Genomic DNA, 25,700 nt, shown 5'->3' with positions numbered 1-25,700 from the left:
AAAGAAAAATAAACTTTAATTTCTCATTACAACTTTTTTAAAAATTATTAGTGCAAAAAACGAAAAGGAATAGAGGTAGTGTATCATTTTTTTCCCGGGCTAAACAGATGAACAATATGCAGTAAAAGTAAGATAAAAGCAATCAATACAAAAGAATTTCCAAAATTCTGCATTCGGGATTAAATAAATAGCAATATATGAAGCATGTGAGTCACAAAAAAATTTATTTCAAGTAATATGTTACAAACGCGAGAACCATGATTTTTACATTTTTGATGCAAGATGTAGCAAGGAGCTGAATTTGACACATTTTGGCATTCCTCACCCTACAATTTGTTAGAAATTTTAAAATTTAAGGTTTGTAGCCACACGTTTCCAAATATTCAAGGTTTTCAAGTACTTGAAAATAAAATTAGTTTTTCAAGCACTTTCCATTTTTTTAAGGAACAAATCACATTTCTTTGGGAGTTAGGGATCCACTTCAAAGCAGGGGCCCTAAGCTATAGCTTGTTTATCTTATCTAGGCAAATCCAGCCCTGTATGTAATTCACTTTTACCTGCAGATTTTTGTTTGATTTTTTGTAATTTTAACGAAAATTCGTCAGTTTTTACAGTTAAAGGATTTTTACGATTTTACCAATCTGATTAAAAGGTTTTTATCGGTTTTTATCAAATTTCAGCAAATTTTTCCAAAACTTTTGATGACTGATTTACTCAGATTTCAGTAATGACAATAACTGTCTCATTTAGATTTAGATGATTATGACTTACCTTAATTTTTAAACAGTTTTTAGAAAGTAAGGTGGTATTTTCCCTCTAAGTAAAAAGATTCAATTAATCAGAATGTTCAGCTTGCGATAGTATTTACTTTTCTTTCTCAAAAAAAAAAAAAAAAAGACGAGCCGAAAATTTTCCAAGTGCATGAAGTACAGTTCTAACTATTAGTTTCATATATACAAATTTTTTCCTTTAAAAAATAAAGAAAACACAGTTAGAAAAACATTTTATCAGGTAATAATGCGATCTTACAAGAATTGTGCAAAACTTTCGTGCTGGAAATATATCTCCCTCACTTTTTCTTTTATTCAGACGTTTTCCATACAATGTATGATTCTGGAAAATCAGAAATTTAGTTTTGAACTGCTAGGGATTGAGATTCCTATTTTGTTTACAGTGATTTTACGTTCTGTTTGTTCAATGGTTGGACAATTTTTCCAGTTTCTTGTTTCATTGTTACATACATTCGCTGAGTATGGTATTAACTTACATTTGATAGTATTTTGCTGTACAAAAACCTTTTTAGCTATGTACTTCTTTTGCAATAGCATATATTTCAAATCAGCCAATTTCATGTGAACGTGTGATACCAGAAGGTTTTTCAAAATCTTTCGTCTGTAACAACCCAAAATATCTAGTTTTTGAAATCACGCAAATTAAAAATAAACATTCTGAAAGAGAGAAAACAAATCGTAACGAGTAGATTGTTCTGTTAGCGCAAATTGGGGAGGGGGGAGGGAGGGTCCCAAACGTCAATTATTATAAGGGTTGCAGCTGAATGCATAGCTCGTTTAGCCTATATTTTCATTCATATACTTGCCCAAATGGTTTTCAGTCCAAAACAGTGAATTTAGACCAATTTTCAGTACCCCAGTGACAGCTGCACTATTTGTATTAAATGTTCGGTTTTTTTCTTTTTCTTTTCTCCCTTCAGAAAAGAACATTCGCTATTCTCTTCATTTTCATAGAGCTATTCAAGAAAGAAAAAATCATGATTTTTTTTGTTATAAGATTTTGGAAGATAAGTTGTTACTATATAAACTCCTCTTAAAACTGGGGGGCATTGCACCCTTTGCCCCCCCCCCTATAAATACACCCATGCTCTTCTAAACTATTGAAAAACAAAAAAATAATGATTTTTTTTTTTTTTTTTTTGTTTAATTTTTGGAAGATGTGTTGTTACTATATAAAGTCCTCCCAAAACTGGGGTTGCATTGCCCCCCTCTGCCCTCCCATAAATCCGCCCATGCCGTGTAGTTCTCGAGTTTTGCGAGTTCAAACAAATAGACGCTTTTTGGAAACTTCATTTTATACTATGTAGAGATATGTATTGTTTTTGTATACATGTACAATGGAAAATAAAATATTGCCATATACCGTCGCACAGTGGTTCAAAACGACAAAAAAGCGGAAAAAATTAAATAACTTTGAATACTCTCAAAAAATGCTATGGAAAATTGTTAAAGTTGTAGTATGGTAATATTTATCTTCTTGCTTGCTGATCGCATTCACTGCGAAACCCAGATTTTACGTCCCCCGAATCTACGTTTTCTCCGCATTTTACGTTTTTTATCACCAGGTCCCAGTTTTTCCGTATACTAATATTATTAATTTAACCCGTATGGAAAGTTTGTTATTTATGAATTTCCCACATTTTACGTTTTCTCGTGGCAGTTAAAAAAAGAGAAAAAATATTTTTAAATTAAGCAACATGTTTCCTTCTGTGCATTTTTAAACATAATCCACTCTGTAGAAAGTTAATTTATGAAAACAGAAATGCTACTGCTCCATCTGTAGCCGACCTTCTGGACTTTTCGGCCGCCAATGAAGATGAACGAGAAGAGGAAACACAGCTCGTCTCTTCTTTCAATACTGCATTTAAGAGCTTACAAATAGTGAAAGACTATTTTCTTTATCATAAAGACCAGGAAAAAACTTGGCAAAGTATTTCAATATTGGAAGATGCTGCATTTACTTTGGATTTCATTCACTCATTATTATTGACTATTTTCAACCTAAACGCCCGGAGTTGTAACTTAATGTGTTAGAATGATCTAAACTGATATCTTTTCGTAAAGTATCGCTTTTTTACTTTTCATAAGCGTCATCGTAGCAACCTTTATTATTATTTTTGTTTCCTTATTTGATTTTTACTTTCTATACATTTCCCTTATTTTAGGATTTTCCATATTTTATGTTTTTTTATTTGAATTGACGTTTTCCCATATTTTATGTATTTTATGTTTGATTCAGGCCGCTGAGAAACGTGAAATCGGGGTTTCTCTATAGCTCAAATTCATTTCTGTTTTTAGTAAAAACTATAAATTAAATCAGTTGTATGCCACACGCAAGGTTTATTTATTGCAATTGATACCCTCGAACAATATTTTCTGACAATGTTGAGAAACTGAGAACAGCTTTATACTAGAAGGATTTCGAAAAGGAAATCAGAAATTTCAAACGTTTGATGATTTTCTAATTTCATTGTTGTATGAACAGAATAGTTATTTAACTTTTTATATAGAATTCTGTATGAGTTTTAAAAATTTCTTTCTCATATGTACCTTCTTTAAAGCCGTACTAAACGGGTCCAAAAGTTGTTATTTTCAGGTTACTACTGCATTGCATGTAGATTAATGCTCCGCATTAAGCTAAAACAACACGTAAACCTGTTTAAAAAAATCTTCTATATTTATTGATGAATGTTTCAAGAGCTCCAACTTTCGGAAACAGTAAACAAACGTTTTTAGGCTCTCCTGCAAAGTGAAACTGTGACATACGTTAGCTGGAGCATGTTAAATTTGATGATCAACCTCTTTGATAAAAAAGCAATTTACCCCCGTCATACCATTACGGATTATTTTCTAGTTTTTCTATATTGGTGTTTGTAAGTAGCGAAAATCAAACAAAAACATCTGCCACGACTGCAGTCGCAAGTGGTCGCAGCTAAAATGTTGAAGTTTATTTACAGGAAGGATTAATTTATTGATATATGTAAATTTTAGCCCACCGGAAGCCGCCGATAAAAGTATATTCAACAATATTTTTCATTATATTTTTTAGAAAATAATGTTTTTTTTTTATTTCAGGTCGTTTTCAATTTTGATGAATTTTTAATTTTTAACTACGATATAATATGCATCCTATAAGTGTGAAAAACCAATCAGAAGTGACTTTTATTCAAACTTTAGTCCTCCTTATTGAACAAATGAATTAAAACTGAAGTATAAGGCATACGTCCGAAAAAAGCAAAAACATAATTGTTCAACAATCTTGGCTTATTTTTGTGAAAACGAATTTTTTTTCTCAAAAAACTCTTATGGAGTAAGTTACTACAACTCAAGGGCTAAATAATTACGGCATGAAATATTTTTTATCTTAAAACTTAAAATTGGCTATTTTTTCCATCCTTGAACCACTGTGCATCGCCTCAGAGCAACAGTAGGACATCTTAGTGTTATTTCTGGGATTAGATGTCTTACTGTTTCTCTGAGACGACGATATTATATGAGGCAGTGAGAAGCAAAGGGCTGTAAGTGGCAAAATTAAAAATTTGGAGATAACCAGTACACATGGTAGGTGAACCTCTCCTCTGTCTTGGGGCAAGAGGTGATACTAGTAGCCCTGGTAGTAGCCGCTGTAGAGCATGATTTAGAAAAAAATTTCAATGAAAGCCTACCTAGGAGCTAATTTTTAAGAGGAATCAATACCCTAAATACTTTCAAAAATTAGATTTTTTATTTTTATATGTTTTGAAACTCCATTTCAATACCTTTTTAATGATACAAACTTCTTGATAGTGCTCATATTAAAAGTAAGTTAAATTAAGCTTTAAAAAACGTAAACCTATTTTTAAATTACAATATCTCGAAATGGTATTTTTAAAACTAAATGTTCTTTTTTCGCAGAAACTGAATTGTGTTAGGCTTTGAAATTTTTTCCACTTATTCCATACATCTAATTGATATACTAAAGTAAATCTTCTCTCATAATCGAAAAATATTGGTTATAGAGCTGATTTCGTGTTGCAAAATGGCATTTTTTTTTTTTTTTTGAAAAAAATACAGTGACTTACACATTATAATTAAAAAAAAAATTAAGCTTTCTTTTTGTAAAATTTTACTTCAGTATAGAGAAAAGAGTCTATTTAAGGTACAGAAAAAATTTCATAATTGTATCTTTAATAGATTTTCAGAAAAAGGTACATGAACCTGTGCAAATCAACACTGACGGTATAGGGGGTACTGACTCCCCTTAAACGCGTTTTACTCAAAATTTGAAAACGTCCACTTGCGCCCCTTTGCTTCTCACTGCCTCATACATGGCAATATCTTTAGTGTACAAGCTTGATTATTTGGGTTCCGCTGAAAATAAAGCACGGAAAAAAACGTATAATTCCAGCACTTCCCTATTAGTATTGAAACTAACACACATTTCTTCAAATACAGTAAAACCTGTAAAGTTGACTACCCTTGTAAATTGACCACCTGTCTAAGTTGACTTCTATTTTCAGGCACAAAATTAGATCTTATCATATAATTCAACCTCTATAAGTTGACCACCTGCTTAAGTTGACCACTAAAGTAGTGTACCGCAAGTGGTCAACTTACACAGGTTTCACTGTACCTCGATAACTCATTTCTGCAGATACTGTCGTTTACCTGCTCACGGCAGCATAACCTAGTTGTGTTAAATACAAATATTAAAATATTTTATCACTTTGTTATACAGTATGGGGGGGGGGGGGGTACCAAATAAAGTTTGTGCCCAGTGTCCTCAAAACCCATAGTAGGGGTTTAGGTGAATGGGGTGGTTTCATTCAGTCAAAAGTGCTACTTTTAGTGATTGAAATGGATAGAATGAGCAAAAAAAAATTACATGGACCCAAAAAATACTTTCATTTTTCCAACAGTTTTTTTTTAATTAATTGTTTAAAATGTCCGATTTTTCAAACAAAGCGTGATCTTTATGACGTCACAAATGATGCAATTTGGCGCATCTTTCTACTACGTTTCCCCGTTATGATAATCAAGCAGCGAATTAAAATTGCCCTCTACGCTTGCTATCAACCATATCGTTGCCAATACACGTGAGTAAAGATGCGAATTAAATATTTTGTTCTGTGAATGGCAACATTGAATGGCATTTCATCATTTTTGATGTCACACGACAGAAGTGTAAACAATGAAAGCGTAGCGATTTAAGTAATTTTTTAAAAACATTAAACTTAAATAAATTATTTAAAAAATTGTCAGATCCTATGTTTTTAAGCATGCTCTTTCAGAAAAAAAATACTTTTAAAATTTTGCAAATGACCCCATTGTAAGTCTTGCAATTAATTGCTTACTTTATTTCTTTAGAATGTATTGTTAATTTTAGACACTTTGGCATTCGAAGTACACATGCCATCATGTTCCTACGTCTAAATCCACTTTTCAGCCAGTTCTTCGACATCACAGGAATAATAACATTTTAATATGATTATGATAATCATAATCATAACCAGTATTATAATTAATATTAATAATTAACTTGAAAATTGCCATTTTTGGACTTAGTTAGCCTGACCTTGAGGTAGTGATTATCATAAATAATAATGCCTGCACATTCTTATTGATGATAGAAATATCTCATATTGACTTACTAAGTATAAGATTCTCTTGTCTGCAGACACTATGTAGTATATGAGGTCACGACTATCTCCCCCCCCCCCCTCCCCAGAGGAGAGCTAGAAAGAACTTAATCAAGATATAGTCTTCGATTAAAATTCGTTTAGAACTTTCAAAACTATTTTTAAGTAGGAGAAGATTGTTTAATTCCAATTATTTCACATTAAATTTTTACTTTTTGAAACATTTTCTGTACACCTTCGAGACATACGACATACAGAAAAATTTCAAAGAGCTCACCCCTGCTTACTTATGCTATAGTATAGTGCCTAGAAAGAATAGTGTGCCGATCGGCGCTTTTTCCCCTTCGATTCTTGAAGACAAAATGTATGAAAACCGCTAGAGGGCAGTGCGGTCGAGGTGTACGTTCAATTTCGCGGTGTTTACATTAGTAGACGCGGGATTTTGTTACAATTTAGTTCCGCGTTTCTCTTTCTTACCTTTATTTCGTTAATATTTCATGAAACAGCGTTTAAGGCTTTTAATGGAGGTATCAAAGTTTAATATTAGAAGAAGTAAAGCTTTATCTTGTTTCGTACCAGGGTGCAAAAGTGGATACAAAGCATGCAAAGAAAAAGTTTCGCTTTTTAAAGCTCCAGCAGATGAAGAAAAACTAAAGAAGTGGAACTCGTTAATTCCCAGGTTAGATAAAGTTTTTGATAAATATTGCTCAATTTGTGCTCTGCATTTCGAAAAACATTTTATTGAAACGCATAATGAGCATATTATAAATGGTGAGGAAGTTTTGATTCCCCGGGGAAAACTTTTTTTAAAAGACGAGGCAATTACGACAATTTTCCCAAATCTGCCAACATACTTTACTAAAAAAATATCAAAGCAAAGGTCCATCAGGAATTATGCAGTTAAGAAAAATGTTCCCTGTTTGAAAAAAATAAAACTAGATCTTTCCGCAGATGAAACTGAAATAACCACGTATAAATCTATTATAGATGAAATTGTTCATATTAATTTGCCTAACGAATATTGGGTTTGTATGAAATTTAAAAAATCTCCAAATATTGTAGTTTTTGTATATAATGAAAATTATGTGGAAAATAATATTGACGATAAAAAGATCATTATTGAAGTAGAAGAAAATTTACAAATCAATGCTACTATTTTGGTCAAAGGTGTAAAAGTAGATTACCCTGTTCTTCGACTCAGACTGAGAAGCCCTGATAATTTTAATTAGCTTCAAGAATTTAGAAGCAGTTTTATTTTGTAACTAGCGGTACCCGCACGACTTTGTCCGAAGGAGAAAATTAAAAGGTCATTTGATTAGCCTGTATATTTACAAATAATGGATGATGAATTTCTCGCCAATTGGCTATGTTCATTCTCTCTTCCCATGTTACGATTCCACGTCAGGATAATTTCGTAATTTACTCGTCCATCTTATGATAATTCTGCTTCGGAAACTATTTTTAAAATTTAAAAATAAAAAAAGAACAAAATCGAATTTTCGAAAATTCGCTTCGAGGTGCACACCCCCATGCTACAAACTAACTTTGTACTAAATTTCATGAAAATCGGCCGAACGGTATAGGCGCTGTGCGCGTCACAGGGATCCAGACAGAATTCCGGACAGAAATCCAGACAGAGAGACTCGGCTTTATTATTAGTAGAGAAATAAGAGACGCGCTGTTATTGAATACTTAGGGGAAATTCATTAATTACGTAAGGATGATTTTGGCAATTTTTGACCCTCCCTCCCCCATGTAAGGGTACGTAAGAATTTTCACCCCCCCCCCCCCATTCTTATGTAAGATTCCATTTTGTTTTTCAAAATGATAAAATAACAAATCTTGAATCGTTACATCACTGGAATCGTTATTAAGTTCACATTATTAAATTAAACCTTTTGCGTAAAGAAATAGTTACTGAAAAAAATCTAAACTGAATGTTTTTTCGACTTTTTTTTTTTGATGTAATATTAATTACAAATAAAACATGCCGTACGCAATGCGACTCCTTTATTATATTTTACACTATAAATTCTTTGTAAAACAAATAAAAAAACATCTTATCCTAACACGTTTCTTACCTTCCAGACGCAAATGGAACATAATCTCGGCCAAATCACTTGACCGCGCAATGTCTAATGTGAAATATCGACTTGGAAAATATTATGTAAGAATGAGTTTGACCCTCCCCCCAAGTAAGGGTACGTAGAGGCTTTTCCAACCCCCCTCCCCCTTGGGACCCTTACGTATTTAATGAATGGGCCCTTATAGTCTACTATTTTCATTGAAGTAAGGTAGTTTTATAATAAGGTAATAAGGTAATTTTATATGCTTCAAAAAATAAACGAACACCCATGTAACAATTAGCACTTATTACAGAATTTGTCTTTTGCGCAGAAATAAGTTTAATCCGAAAAACGGGGTTTTTAAACTGCGAAATCAGCATGCAATCGCTGATTTAAAACGAGTCTGATTGAGGAGCATAACGTACTACTCGAGTGCAGCGCCACCTGGATTTTCCTCAGATCTGACCTCACTTTTTCCCCGCCGATCGGCACACTACTCTTTCTAAGCACTATACTTATGCTATACAGTTTATAAAGAAATCCTATAATGTGTTCCAAAAACCTGCTAAATATATTCACAAATTCTAATGACACCTTCCTAGGCAATGTCTTGCCTGTTTTATTGAAATTCTTTATAATTTCCATATTATGTGTATCTATACATTGTTTGCAGAGCTAGTAATAAATTTCCGTTGATCCTAAAAACCCTTTTCTTAAATATCTAAAAGGAATCCCTGGCCCGCCGGCCCATCGGCGCTCGCGAGACACTTTTTTTTTAAATTATTATTTTTCATTTTTTCTAATTATTGTTTATTTTTTCTAATTATTATTTATTTTTTCTAATTAATTTAATTTTTTATTTTTTTAACCTGTGGGCCATAGTTTTTTTCTTTCTTTCCTTTCACCTTTTTTTCTTTTTTGCCCCCCCCCCCTTTTTTTTACTTTTTGCACATTTTTTGTGCCTTTGGAGGCCTAAGTTGGCGCCCTCTTGCGGGACCCAGTCCGCTCCTGCTGAAGTATGTGCCCTATGGGAACACATGGCTGACGGCGATAGGGGTAAGTGTAGCATGGTTTTGCCCCACTTCGGAAAAATCGCAGATCCGGCACTACAAGAATTATAACCCCAGGAATTATTAATTTGAAGCATTTGCTAGAATATTGTATTACGTTTACAAAGAAATTTTCATGAGATTTACTTCAGAAATGTGTCACGAAGTTTCATATCAATTATACTGGCTCTTATATAATGTCAGTGTAAAATTCCATACAATCTGAAGAATCCTTATAATGAATAATTAATTTCCTTAGGTCTCCTATAGAAATTCAGCAAGGGATTTATTTTAAAAAATCTGTAGATTCCATAGCTAGTCTACAGAGCATCATAAAGAATTTCAGTAAATTCTAAACATACTTGCTAAAATATCTGTAGAAAAAATTCTTTTGATACTTTGAGTCAGGGTTCCCAAACTTTACCGATTCGGGATAACCTTTGAAGAATTAGAATGTTCTCCTGGCACCCGAATCTATATCTATTATATTATTCATATGGAAACCGCGGGTACTTCACGGCACCCCTCACCTGCGACACCCCAGGGTGCCGCGGCACCCACTTTGGGAATCCCTGTTCTAGTGGATGAAGAACTTTCATATATTTCTAAGTTGCTTTGCAAAGAAACAGCAAAGCTTTTTCTTATAATTCATACACACTTTCCATCCATGGATTCCATAGGAGGTTTATACTAAGTAGATTTTTCTAAAAGTCTCTGCATGATTTCCACATTATTTATATAAGCACTAGAAAATCACCCGTCAAGGTGTGACGGGTTGAAATTGCTTCTACATTTGAACGAAGTCATTGCCTGTTTGGTGATATTTCTATAGTTGAAATTGTAACCCTAACTGCAGTGGATTAACCCTTAACTCTAGAATGTAGCGTTTATTGTTGACTGCTTTTTCGATTCTTCATTCCTCTGAAATGACACAGTCTTACCAGCAAAACAGTTAAGTTACCGGATCGAGTTCAGCCTTGTCACAATAAAGCTCTTCCCTGCATGTTAACCATTACACATATTATCAAATTATCATGCCATTGCGCGAGTTTCATTGTTGAAACACGCGCGTCACTCGATCATCGGCTATTATTTATATGAGGATACTCTTAAACGTTATAAAGAACATTAATAATTTTTATGAGTCTATGAAAATTCTTTATGACTCTTACAGACAATCTAAGGGGGCTGTCCACAAATAATGTCACGCTTTTTTTTTTTCATTTTGACCCCTCCCCCCTTTGTCACAAGGTGTCACAGTTCACTTTGCGCCCTTTCTCCCCTTTTGTCATATATCCCGCTATTTTTCATAAACATATTCTCAAGGAAATGTGTGTGATGTCACTCTTCTTGAAACTCCCTCCCTCCCCTCTTGTCACAAACTATCACCATTTCACGAACATCCCTCCCCCTCAAAGCGTGACATCATTTGTGGACAGCCCCTAAATTTTTTCCTTAGCTCAGACATTGTCTATTTATTCTTGCATGGAATTGTTGCACTCAGAGAGAAACTAAAGAAGACGCGACAAGAAGGAAGAACGTATTTCAAACATTCCGAAAATCAGCTATGCGTTCGCTCCTTATACTGTTATTTGCGAAGTCTGGTTTTTCTCAACGACACAACGAGCCATTGAACAGTGGCTTAAGTCTGTTAAATTAATGTCGTTCACACATTTTACCATCTGATGTCAGAACATATCGATGCGTTGCGATGCCAGAGGCACAAGATTTGCAATAACTCTTTTTTTTTTTTCTGTGTTATGTGAATTGTCTTAATGTTTTGTGGTAAAAAATGCTATTTGAGTGACGTAAGTATTGTACAGTCTGAACATTTATTGCCATTCTTCAAGGCTGACAAAAGAAAAGGAAAATGGTAAACATTTATTAATATATAAAAATGAATTTGCTGCTAATTAGCGAAAGTTTTCACAATCAAAGTTTTGAAACGGTTTTCGTTCATTTATTTATTTTTTAAACGTTCTCCCTCTCTTTCTCTCTCTCTCTCTCTCTCTGCCCCCTTGCCCCGAGATTCTCTGTTCTATTGTTGCTCCATGTCTTTGAAAAATATCGTTTTGCGCAAATTTTAGTCTATCTTTTCCGATTTTTTAGTCATACTAACTATATCATACAAAAGGAACATGTATAAATCTTAATGTTTCAAAATTTTACCGTAAAAATTAAAGCAAATCACTAAAAAATAAATTCTACTCTATGCAGTAAGGAATGTGCGTAGCGTTGTTGTAAGTTGTAATTTTGAACAAAAGATATAGTTTTTTTTATATATTTTTTTAACGTATCACTAAAAATTTTTATATACTTCAAGCAGACAAAAGACGAAAAGTGAAAACATTCCAAAGAAGTTCATTCAATGTCTTATTTGCTCCAAAAAACGGGATCTTCTATACATGCATCTTCTGCTCTTCGGACCTTTTGGTTACGGATCATATGTCCACTGTACCTTTCGCTTTTGGACTTTTATGTCGGGATTCCGGATCATATGACTCGCTATTTACCAATCTCAAAGCGAAAGATAGGCAGGCAAAATAATAGAATAAGCAATCTTAATTGCTTTAAAAGGAAAAAAAAAAAAAGCACTACAAGCTAAAAAAAAATTAAAAAAAAAAAACTTTTAAAAATCTTTTTTTTTTTTCATTTAGAAGCTTTAATGCTTTCTATCTTAGGGTGATAGATTCATTAATATCATTTTATAGGGACAATGGAAAAACTACTTCAAACAGTTTTATAGAAAATAATTTTAATGGTATGGAAATGGATATAGATTATTCTTTATTATAATACTAATTGATGCTCCAAGTCCGGAAGTGTAACAAGTCAATTTGAAGAGGGAAACTAATAGTTTTAAAACAGACCAAAACAACTAAAAATAGGGGAATGCGGGGCAAAGTGAAATGGTTAAGATGACTGAGTTTTTTCAAAACGAACAAATCGGAAGTTTGTTTTGAAAATTACAGTACACATAGAAAGAACGTCGTATTTTACAATAACACTTGCGTTGAAACAGTATTTATTTTCGGCAGTTAATTCGAGTCTTCAAGAAAAAGTGGAAAATTTTCACTCTTTTTTTCATGGGGCAAAGTGAAAAATACAATATTTTTCTAATGAAATATTTTTTATTCGATTATAAAGTATATTTTTGATCAAAAGAATCATTAAATAAAAGGTTAAATGAATAATGAAAAGATAATAAAAAAAATTAATTTGAATTTTGACCTCTTGAATTCAAATTGTTTTTCGCAATCACGAGTGTGTGTGTGTGTGTGTACGTAGGCGGGTGTGTTTATGTGTGTGTGGGGGGGGGATATGTGTGTTTGTGTGTAGGGGGTATGTGTATGTATGTGTAGGCATATGTGTTTGTGTCTGTGTGCAGGCATGATTGTGTGGGTAGTTGTGTGTAGGTGTGTAGGTGTCTGTAAGTATGCGTGTGTGTGTATGTGTTTGAGTGTGTGTATGTGTGTAGGTATGTGTTTGTGCGTGTGTGTACGTGCATGTATGTATGCGTGTAAGTGTAGGATAGTGACGCAACCAGGAGACGGCTTTCGCTATAGGAGCAGCATCGTAAGGAGCCGGTCGACGGTGGTGCTGCAGAGGGTGCTGGCGGGAAAATAAAATGATAGGACTTCAAAACAGTCAAATGAAAGCAATAAGCAATCGTGATTGCTCAACAAGAAACGAATAGTTAAATGAATAAACCACTTAATATGTGAAAAAAAAATAAATGAGCGAGTAAAAGAATGAATGAACAAGAAAATAAGTGAATGAATGAATAAATAAGTGAATAACTAAATGAAGTAATGTAAATGAATTAATTATTAAATGAACACAAAAGTGATTTATGTAAAATGATTGAGTGAGTAAATGTAACAAACTATGTACTTGACTAATTGCACAATTTATTTAAAATACAAATAAGCTAAATATTAACTAAATCAATACTGCATTGAATATTAGGAGGTCTCAATTAATGTTTAAAATGTTAGTAACAAGAACTTTATCATTTTATAGTAACAAAAATAATTTTTGACTTTCAACAAAATATTACAATATGAGTACCAATTTTTTTAAATTGCCTATATTACCAAATGCTTTAATCTTCGGCGGTATCTTTTTCCTGACTGGAATAGACTACATATGGTACTACATAGTTAAAATCATACCACGTAAATGGAGCTAAAAGCAGAGTAAATATTTCACCATTTCACTTTGCCCGCTAGTTCACTTTGCCCCATGTTCCCCTACTATGAGATGAAAATGGGCAATTGAGCAGGTAACTGACTGATATTTTAAAAGCTTTACAGCAAGTATTTGGCAACATTCAAAGCAAAATACGCATTGTACAAAAGATCGCTTCCGCTTTTTTATTGTATCTTTTAAGCTGAACTTTATTGCATAATTGAATTCCAAAAATACATTTTGGACGATTTAAAAAACAAATAGCATAAAGCATGGAAACTGACTGACAATACTGAAAGTATCATGTCAGTCAATTACGAATTGCTTATTAATCTCACTTGACCGTAGTTGACGTTGTTCTGATTTTCAGACGAGAATAAATCAAGTTCGTTGTTTTTAATGTATATTTAGAGAGATTAATTTTCGTCGTCATGGTTACAAAACGTATGCTTCCATTCGAGGATTAACTCAAACAAATTTTACATTAAAAAACCGAGGGTTTCTGTGCAAAATCACGTTTTTTCAGTAAAAACACCTATATAGATGAACTCCATTTCAAAATACAAAATTTCCAGATTACTCATTCTCACCATTGAAGATTGATAAGAAGTAAGAATACCATAAGGGAATACGCTGGAACTATAATCTTTCTAATAAGTGTACAGGGGGTAAATTGGCCATAATAACCGTGACATCTTTATTACCGCATCCTGATGACCATTTCCTTTTTAATGGATATGCCTCGTATTACCTAATCTAGAAAACTACCAGTCATAATATGACGGGTGCGAAATTCTTCTCTATTTCCATTCCATTCCATTTGTAGAAACAAGAAACAAGTAGGGTCGAATTGCAATTCGTGATTGAAAAAAAATACAATTTGAATTCAAGACGTCAAAATTCAATTTTTTTTTTTTTTGAGCAATCAAATTGCTAATTGTTTTCATTTGACCGTCCTTGATGTCCGATTCCTTTTTCACCCCACCGTCCTCTGCAGGCGCGGCTCCGGCGCGACTCCTCTGGTCCCCCCTGATCACTGTCCCCCGGTAGTCGCTGCTCCTGGTCGGTGGCGTCGATGTCCTAGGCACACGCAGGCTCATACACACTGACACATACACACACGCTAGCGTGCATACACACAGGTCTATGCACACACACAAGCCTACACATACACAACTATACACACGTAACCGCCCAAGAGGAGGGACAAGAGCCGTTTCAAGAAAATAGCGAGTGGGAACTTGAACCAATGAGTAGGGTCCTGTCGCAACTTCATGGCTGCGAAAAACATAATTTGATTTCAAAATTTCAGAATTCAAATTAATTTTGAAAATTTGAAAGTTTATTTCTTTTTATTGTTATTATTTTTAATCATCGAAAACGCATTTTTTAAATTCAATTATGCCATTAAATTTAGCAGGGAAAACATTTATCTTCTGCATAATGTATACTTATGGTTAGATTGAATAATACAAAGTATACGGGTAATACATACTGTTTTGCTTTTAAGATGTTGCTGTTAAGAATTCCCGTGAAATCGCACAAATGTAAATCAAAGTGAGAATTGCTGCAAAGAAAAACAATACAAAGGTAATATTTTTGTGGATTTTGTCACTGTAGATTGTATTCTAAACAGTCCAGTCATAATCTACAAAACAAAGGGGCAAAAATCGCAAAGCGCGATGTAGTTCTGATTTCAATACTACGTAGTGTGATTCATTAGTCATTTAGGGTTGTGTAAATCCAAGTTTGCAGTTTTCAAAAACCTGCGCTCGCTGTGGAATTCGCGAAAAATTGCGAAGTTTTTGGTTTTTCGGACTTTATTCGACTTTTTTTTCTTCAGACTAGGATCTGCCGCATTCTCTTGAAAAGTGTTTTGTCTCTCTCTCTCTCTCTCTCTCTTTTTTTTTATTTCCAATTGTTTTCTTTATGAGTAGGAATTTATGTCGATATTCTATCTGAAAAGTGATCGAAGTATTTTTTTTTTCATTTGTTGCAAAAATGGCCAATTTTTTAAATATTATATCTCCTAAATTATTGGTCGTACAGAGCGACATTTGAGCTTAAATTGTTCAATGTAATGTACTTTAAAACGGGTTCGCACATATAACTTCAAAAGTAGCATAGTTTTGGAGTTAGAATGGGAAAACAAAAAATAGACTAAGAATAAGGTCGTTTCCAAAATTCCAAAAGTATTTTTTTCGGAAAGAGCATGCTTAAAAAACATAGGATCTGCCCATTTTTTTGATAAATTTGCTTACGTTTAATATTGAAAAAATTATTTAAATCGGAGCGCTTTCATTGTTTACGGCTTCTGCCGATGACATCAAATGATGAAATGCCATTCAGTGTTGCCATTCACAGTGCAAAATATTTAATTCGCATCTTTACTCACGTGTATTGGCAACGATACGGTTGATAGCAAGCGTAGAGCCCAATATTTAATTCGCTGCTTGATTATCATAACGTGGAAACGTAGTAGAAAGATGCGGAAAGTGCATCATTTGTGACGTTATCAAGACCACGCCTTGCTTGAAAAATCGGACATTTTAAAAAATTAATTAAAAAAAAACTGTTGGAAAAATGAAAGTATTTCCTGGGTTCATGTTACTTTTTTTTTTTTTGCTTATTCTATCCATTTCAGTGACTAAAAGTAGTACTTTTGACTGAAGTACTTTTGACCACTCCATTTTGCAGTTTTTCGCGAATTACGCAGCGAGCAGATTTTTGAAAACTGTAATCTTAGATTTACACTACCCTAACTGATACAAACAACATATTAAAAAATCAGAACTACATCACACTTTGCGATTTTAGTGTCTAATATGTTTAATGTGATAATGTCTATAATGTCTATGGAGCGATAATTGATTCAAAATGTGCGTATCCATCCGAAAATAATTGCACTATGCAAACAGCAAAGTTGCAGAAAACTAATATATAACTCTGATAAGTGGTTGGTTTGACAAATGTAAGAAAGAAATTCAATTATCTGTTGGAGTAATGTAGATCCAGAGAGGTTTAATTTATTCTATCACTAGTGGCACCCACACGGCTTTGCCCGTAGTAGAAAATTAAAAGGTCTTTTTGTTGGCCTGTATATTTACAAATAATGTATGATGAATTTCGTGCGTGTTGGCTTGCCCATGTTACGGTTCCACGTTATAATAACTTGGTAATTTACTCGTCCATCTTATGATAATTTTGCTCAGGAAAATATTCTTAAAATTGGAATAAAAAGAACAAAATCGAATTTTCAAAAAATCGCTTCCAAGTGCACACCCCCATGCTACAAACTAATTCTGTGCCAAATTTCATGAAAATCATCATGAATAGCGCCTAGACCGTTCGGCCGATTTTCATGAAATTTGGCACAGAATTAGTTTGTAGCATGGGAGTGTGCACCTCGAAGCGATTTTCTAAAAATTCGATGTGTTTCTTTTTCTATTCTAATTTTAAGAACAAAATTATCATAAGATGGACGAGTAAATTACGAAATCATCATAACGTGGAACCGTAACATGGGTACAAGCCAATTGGCGAGAAAATTCACCATACATTATTTTTAAATGTACAGGCGAACCAAAAGACCTTTTAATTTTTCTATTACGGGCAAAGCCGTGCAGTTACCACTAGTATGAAATATGAACCTAACTAATTGTGGCAAGAATTATACATAAGTAAATAATTAACATTTGTGAAACGTTACGAAAAAAATTACAAAAATAAATCTCAAAATTCAAGTAAAAAGAGTTGCATTGGATGTTATTATCATAATCTTTTTTTTTTAAATTAATTATTTTTTTAACTTAATCGAGCAAAAATTTCTGAGGACCGTTCTCAAATATTTCTACGGGCTGGTGCCGGTCCGCTGGACCACCGGTTGAGAATCGCTGGTCTAAATCATTATTTTTAAGCCTGTCGGAATTATTCATTCTTATAAATATTTGGAATGTTCCATTTTCAAAAACATTTTGAAATAATTCAGTCAGTCTCAGTGTTAAAGAATATTTCAGATGTCACGATCTTACGTTGAAACTATTACAAATGTTTTGCACTTTTGAGCAACCACGTTGACTTAAAAACATTATTTTTACGTTTGTATGTCATTCGCTGTAAGAACTAGTTTGAAATTATTAATTTTTTTGAACATTTGAAGCGTCTCCTTTTTGGAAGACAATTTGAAAAATAAATTAAGATCGATTCTCTGGTGGATCGTGCAACCACTGGTTTCATAAGAGATTATTATTATTATTATTATTATTATTTATTTTTTATTTATTTATTTATTTATTTTTTTGCCCTTTTCACATAAATAATTGAAGCTCATGTAGCAAATGGTGAACATCTGTACGGTTAGTTCACATTTAGTTGAGAACATGACGTAATTCTACATATATTAATAAGAAAAGATAGTCTTCTCCTTCTTACATGTTATTAAAAATTCTTTTCTTTACTTTTTAGAGTGCCAAGGTGAGAGCTGTCATGAAACAAAGCAGAAACCCCCAGTTTCGGCTTCGGATGTTTCTGCTTACTTTATTTGCCTTAATAATCACAATAGCATCATTTACGTGGCATATGTATCAAAAACAGTTGTTGCAAATTGCTATTGGCGACAAAATTAGATTCCATGAAGCCCGGCGTGTTCTTCACCTTCTGAAGGAAGACGGAAAGGAACTTGTCGAAGCAGCCCTTGGGAAAGAAATTCCGAGTGATTTGAATCCTTACCAATGTGATATTCACAGCAAGTTAGCCAGTGTTAAAATTTGTGAGGAATGGAAGTATCGCGCCAAACTTCACATCAATTTCTCTCACAACTCTAATCTCAGTTGCTACAACATTCATTGGACAAGTTTGGCCATGGATACTGTTTTACAGGACTGCATTGCCCTAAAACAAGCTAACTGGTATGGAATGGGGCTACAGAGACAACTTCAATGGCCGTTAAAAGTTACTCCTGGGGATTCATCATACCCGCTTGTGACTGGCGATGGTGTAGAGCAAATGTTTGGCGGAATTCTCGATCGCTATTGGTTGTCGTCAGATGGAGTAGCTGTCCTTGTTGACTCTGATGTGCCACTTTATATAACGATTACTAAAGAACATTTGTGCTTGCAATCCAGAAATGATCGTGAGTTTCCGTATCAACAGACGCATCCTATCAGTTTAAAATACACCATTTGCACTAGCAAAGACATGAGAATTCTTCATTCTAACGTGCTACTAAATTATCGTTCACCTTTGATAGATGACAGGGGGGAAACTTTCTTAACATCACCAATATGGGTACCTCCTAATGGTGAAGAATTGACTCAAACATCGGTTCAAGAGTTCGCTAATCGTATTATGGAACACAGCTCTAAAGTTTTACCAGGATTTGTACTTTTGGATAGCAGATGGCAGCAAGAAGAAGGTAGCTTGGACTTTAATAGAAAAACATTTCCAGATCCAAAGGAAATTCTTAAAATTTTACGTAATAAAGGATTTCGAGTTCTTCTCGTCATTCATCCCTTTGTTTGTCTTCCTTCACGAACATTTGAGCAAGCTACGGAAGAACTGCACTTGGTATCTGATCGGGAGAAAAACGTTCCTCTTCTGACTAGATGGCAAGGTAGCGTTTGTGGTCTTCTGGATTTCACAAATAATTCGACATCAAGCTGGTTTCTTGCAAGACTGCTGAAGTTAAAACAGAAATATAACATTGATGGATTTGTCTTTACTGGTGGTCAAACAACGTATTTACCGAGATATTATATTTATCATACCTCTGCTATCAATCCTGACATGTTTCTTCAACACTATTTGTCTATTGCTAAAAAATTAAATTCCATTTTGGGAACTGAAGTTGGATTTCTTACTCAGAGCTTTCCTGGTTTCGTGAGAATGACTCCACGCACCGTTTCGTGGGACAGGTTTAGTGGTCTTGGATCTGTCATTCCCGAAGTTCTAACTCTTGGTCTTCTTGGGTATCCATTGGTGAATCCAGGCTCTGTTGGGGGAGATGGTGAAGGTGAAAAACCTTCTAAAGAACTCTTTCTTCGATGGTTCGAATTAGTGGTGTTTCTTCCTGTCGTTCAGTTCAGTCTCGCACCAGGAGACTATGATTTAGAAGTGGTAAATACTGTCAACAGGTTGTTCGCTATAAGAGAAGAACTAGTTTTGCCCATTTATAAAACTGCTTTAGAACAATTTCGAGAAACTGCAGCGCCACTTGTGAGACCATTGTGGTGGATTGCACCCGAAGATGTACACGCACAAACTTCTGATTCACAATTCCTGGTAGGACAGCAAATAATGGTCGCTCCAGTTCTAGAAGATGGAAGGAGAACCAGAGACATTTATTTACCAGCAGGCTGGTGGAAAGACCATCTTTTGCACGAAGTGAGAAGAGGAGGTAAATGGCTACACAACTATCCTGTTCCTTTGACCAAAGTGGCTTATTTTAGTGCGACTGACGAACCATTGTCGTAAACAGAGTCTGTGTTCAACAGCGATTTTGTTTGGACGCTATTGTAAATGGGTAAAGCAAAACAGTTATAGTACTGTCTACAAAACTAAACAAATTATATCCTGAGGTGATCTCCGGACCATATTGTTTTACGATAACCAGCTGACTTTAGAAACATTATCTATATGTAGTACTGGCACTTTTTGTCCACTCACTCTCTATAAGGTATAACCTGATACTACAGATGTGATCTAAAAGTTCCAATGACCAGGGGAAAACTTCGAATGTTCGATAGTTATTTTCTATAGATAGCAGGTGTAAAGTTAAACGATTCTGAGGACAGGCTATACACTTTAAAGTATAGACTCTAAGAAGAATTTTGTTTACACGAGTGCAATCTAGTGAAGAAAAAAAATCCGAATATATTAAATAACTAAATCTTCAAACGTTACACAACTTCGTTAGTAATGCAAATCGTGCAATTAAAAAGTACTACTCCTGTTTAGTTTCTCCGTTCGTTACTCGTGGCTGGGTTCAGTCAGGATTAAACTGCTTTCGTTTTCAGGGCCCAAAAGACTTTACAAAGATATCAGAATTTTTATGAGCGCAGCAATCAAAAAATCTTTATAGAGTATCCGTAAGCTATCTTTGTAGAAAAAGCAAGCGTGTTTCTAAGTACTATTTCTAGAATTTCTCTATGACTGCATATTTATATAACAACCGTATTTAGGGCTTTATTTTGAACAAAAGAGGAGAGAAGCAAGTCCTGAGATCTTCAGTTCTTATTTCAAACTTTACATCAGCGTTCTTAACCTCGGGGCGTAGAAGAGTTTCAAGGGAAACATAAGGGTATAAAACAGCAGTTCTCAAAATTTTCCGGCTCGTGCCACCCTTAAAAATATTGGAATATTTTCACGACACCTTAGTCTTTATCTATTATATAAATATACATATGAAAATTCCCTCCGGAGTGTAGAAACCTTAGTAAACAAATATATTGCCGATGCAGCAATAACGCTTAAGTTACTGGACAATGAAACTGTACAAGTTTTGTTTCCGAAATGTTTGATTTATGGACCTTTTGTATTGCGACAGATGTCAATTCTTAAGTCTAAGTCTGCAGTAGCTCAGCCCTCATCAGGGTCTGACAAGTACACGAAGGCTGAGCCCTGGTCTCTAAATTTAAACAGGCCGAAAAATCACTCTTAGTAACATAACTTTTACAACAAAAAATTCAAAAGTATTCTAATGTGTTAGTCCATATGCTACTCACTTTTAAATTTCAATCAATATCTAAAAGAAGTAAATAAATATATGAAAAATCAAACTACCAGAAGTCGAGAAATCTGTGGTAAATTTCATTATAATTCGGGACTGGCTCCCGTGAGCTCCCATGAAAATTAAGCTTTGACTGTATGATTTGAAGATATTGAAAAATTTAACCATACAGTTAAAATGCAAAAGAAAAAAAAAGACTTGAAAACTAGGGAAAAACCCATTTTTATCGTTATTAATATTGCTATATCTGATAGGTGTTTTTAACTTGAGATTGATTGCGTTTTATGTACTGTAATGTTTTGTATTTAGCTTTAAAATAAAATGTTTAAACTATTTGTGTATTGAAATACAATGGACTTATTTTATTTGGATTCACTTTAAAATTCATTCCCGTTTTAGTAGGTACAGCAGTAGTTTTCAGAAATTCGTAATCACTCTTAATTTTAATGAGCGCCGAGTCGGTTTCTCATATAGTGTTTTACACTTCACGCAAATATTTCGTTGAACTACACGTCACCGACTCTAAGTACTATCTTTCTCAATGTTATTAAAACAATTTCAATAAAATTATAATCCCTATTTGTTTAACAAAAACAGTCAAAATTTTAAAAGGAGTATGCCAATGATATTTTTTGCATTGCTTAAAGTACCAACAACATTTCAATAGCCTGTCAATTGCTGATCTGATGAAGTTGTCACATTTTATTCAAGTACTGTAATTGCTAATACAGTCAACTCTAGATAACTCGAAGTACCAAAAGACCGGCTAACACCTTCGAGTAATCGGTAGTTCGAGTTACTGGAAGTTCCCTCTCCAAATCATTTTTATTTTCTTTTTCAGGAATGATGCGTTATAGATAGACTATAACAATTATTATTTGGATAAAATCAAGTATTAGTACCAATACGAAAAAATATTTTTACAGAGAATAAATTTTGTTAAGATGCTTCGAAAAACGGAGTTATTTTCGACTGCTTACATTTTTTTTATCACATCTTAAAACGTCATTAAGTTTGTAAACATTATTCGCGTTTTCGGAATTTTACAGGTACTACAGTAAAATATTTGCAAAATCTGATACTTGCTGATCAGTTGGAGGTGGTAAAGATTCTTCATCATTATCTTAATCACAATCTGCACAGGCAGATTCTCCATGAACTCAGAGGTGCCCACCTAGGGGAGGGGGAGGGGTCATGGCACAGACTGCTCCATTGAAATTTTTAGCGGAGGGGGGGGGCGTTTTAAGGGGTATTTTCCCTTTTTAGGGGAGGCTCTTGCTTTGGGGGGATTCGTGATATTTAGGGGGGGCACCCCTGACGAACTGCTAGCATAACCGCTTTGTAGATTAACAAGTAGTAAGATTTACCTCAATATTCAAACAAAATTTCATTTCCGCCCAGTCCACATAAACTAAGATTTCAAAATGATTCCATTCGTCTGTCCCTTTAGCGTCGTTAACATTGCTATTTATAAAACCACAGCTCTTAAAGCAGTTTTAACTACTGTTTCTGTCGTAGGCTTAATTTCGAATTGCAACAACTTCAATTCGAATTGCTTTTTAACCTCTTTACCTCTTTTGTCCAAAAATGAAATTTTAAGTCGTCAGCCCCGGCAAAATGTAGCTGAATCGGGTGTTTTTATACAATCTTGCAACACTGCGCACTAATAAAAGGAGAACTATTGTAAATTAAGTATGCTCGTCGTGCAAGCTCATAAGCAAAATAATGCGTTTAAAGGTGAGGGGGAGGAACTTTTTTTCCCTTACTTTGGTTGCATTTTTAGCCTACTTTCCCAGTAAAAGTCAGAAAACAAAGAAAAAAGCATAAAAGAAAGCTTTAAATGCATCTTAAAAATATCGTGAAAAACAAAAAAAAAAAAAAAAAGTCAAAAATAAATAAAATAATTAAATAAATATCGAAAATAAAAAATTAGAAAGTAGGGTATTGAGATGGGGGAAATGTCTGTCTGTCGGTCTGTCTGACACTCTGTTTTCCTACCCCCCCCCCCCCGCAATAACTTTTGACTGAAGTGCCCGATTCGAACAATTTTTTTTTTTGTTCAAAAGATCTCGGCGAGGACACCTCGTTTCCAGTTCACTTTTTGATTTGAGCAGTTTTTCGTTCAATTTTGAACCGTTCAAAAAAACTTAACATTAGCGCCTACGGGGAAATTCAAGGCAATCCCGCGCTTAAAGGTCACTTTGCTTCAAACAAACTTCGTAGGAAAAAGCTTTTGATGAAAAACATGCATATAAAATATGTTTTCGATTTGAACAATTTTCCGTTCAATTTTGAACAGTTCAAACCCCTTAACATTAGCAACTTGAAGACGGATTTACTTCAAACAAATTTTATTGGAAATAGTTTCTGACGACAAACTCCTGACTCTGACTCCGAAAATTTTGGGGCACTTGACTTCGATTTCGACTCCTGTGCCCGAAAATTAGTTGAACTCCGACTCTCTGACTTCGATTCTGACTTCGTAGTTTTGGCAAAAATTTATACACGGAGGAAAAATAACTGCTCCGACTCTTGGAAATTCGACTCCGACTCCTTTATCTCAAAGTAAGTCCGACTCTGCAAACATTGGCAGAGTTGCGGACTTCAAGGAAAATGACCGATTGCCACTCCGAGCCTTTGAATTAAATATCTTCGGCTCCCGAATCAGACTCTTTCGTCTCAAAGCGAGATTGACTCCGACTGCGCAGCCATGATTTTACTGTGAAATAATTATTGTTAATATGATTTGTTTCTATTTTCATTCTAAAGTTTTAATTTATGTATTCAGTTTTTGGCGGAGAAATTCGAGTCCTTTATGTTTCTACTTAAAGATATGCGCAGATGATTTTTTTTTTTCGACAATTAAATTTTTTTCTCTAAGTTAATATTTTATTGTATCTTTTATTTTTGAAATTGCATTTTTTCATTTTTAAAATTATTTTTTGGCAACAGGGGAACAACAAACGATTTTTTTTTTCTAGTGGTACCTGCACGGCTTTGCCCGTAGTAGAAAATTAAAAGGTCATTTGGTTCGCCTGTATGTGTATATTTACAAATACTGGATGCTGAATTTCTCGCCTTTATTTGCTATGTTCATTTGCTTGTCCCTGTTACGGTTTCACTTTATGATAAACTTTATGATGCTCGGTAAAATTTTCTTAAAATTGGAATAGAAAAAGAACAAAATTGAATTTTCAAAAAATCGCTTCGAGGTGCACACTTCCATGCTATAAACTAATTCTGTGCCAAATTTCATGAAAATCGGCCGAACGGTTTAGGCGCTATGCGTGTCAGAGACCCTGACAGATATCCAGACAGAGACCCAGAGAGACTTTCAGTTTTATTTTTAATAAAGAAAAGATCTGATATATTTTTGTTTTAAAATGCACTTATCAATTATAATTTTTTTTATAAATTTTTGAAAGCGGTTAAATTTTTTTTTAATGGAATTAAATGTTTTTGCTGCTTTGTTTTAAAGGTGCTGCTACTTTATTTGTTCGTTTATTTATTTTTTACGCATCTAATTCTTTAGATAAGCAAGGAATCTTTTATTTCTAGAAATCGGCTTACAATATTTAAAAATTTATGGTATAAATAATTTGAGATTTTAGCTAATTTTGAGAATTTCGATCAGACACGAGAAAGTCGATTGGTATACGAGAAAGTAGGCTCGTTTAGTTCTGGACAGAACTTCTTCTTATGCATAAAATGAAAACGAAACTTTTGTAAAAACTCCGACTTAAAGAAAGTACATTCGAGCTATAGAGAGAACTTTGCATTAAAAACCAAATTATTTTGGGACCGAATGAAAACTTCGAGATAACAGAATATTCGAATTAAAAGGCTTCGAGTTATAGCGAGTGTACTGTATATGGATTTGCATTTTGTGAAACATAATTTTCTATAAGCATACAAAGTTTTAAAAAAAAAAAACCTTCAAAACTATCCATATTTTTGACCACGTCTTTAATTATTATTTCGGCATTCGAAAATGACGCTATATGGGAAAAAATACAATTAAAAAATTATTTAAAATGACACGTAATGGGAACATTCTAGCTTCGAATTTGATTTCGGCATGCTAAAAATACCCCAAAAACATTCTACTTCAAAGACAGCAATTTCATCGCCGACTAGTGTTATTTATTCAAGAGCTAGAACCAACCCCTACTTTCCCTCCGGAGAAATATCTTTATCATTTTCTTATCGATCTCTCGTGATAGAGAGAGAATGCTAGGACTATTTCTATAACTGAATGA

General features: G+C 33.9%; 1 protein-coding gene across 1 annotated transcript in view; it reads left to right on the top strand.

Annotated features, from left to right (window-relative positions):
• Nucleotides 1–21,772, top strand: part of LOC129229721 (myogenesis-regulating glycosidase-like) — a 28,941-nt gene extending 7,169 nt beyond the window's left edge. The window contains exon 3 of the mRNA XM_054864084.1: nucleotides 18,180–21,772. Within this exon, the coding sequence (XP_054720059.1) occupies nucleotides 18,180–20,186 (2,007 nt within the window). The 3' untranslated portion in view covers nucleotides 20,187–21,772. The remainder of the gene's footprint in view (nucleotides 1–18,179) is intronic.
• Nucleotides 21,773–25,700: the final 3,928 nt, after the last annotated feature.

This window comes from Uloborus diversus, chromosome 9 (assembly GCF_026930045.1).
Source record: "Uloborus diversus isolate 005 chromosome 9, Udiv.v.3.1, whole genome shotgun sequence".
NCBI lineage: Eukaryota > Metazoa > Arthropoda > Arachnida > Araneae > Uloboridae > Uloborus > Uloborus diversus.
The sequence above is the reverse complement of the archived record's forward strand: the minus strand, read 5'-3'. Positions and strand labels throughout refer to the sequence as shown.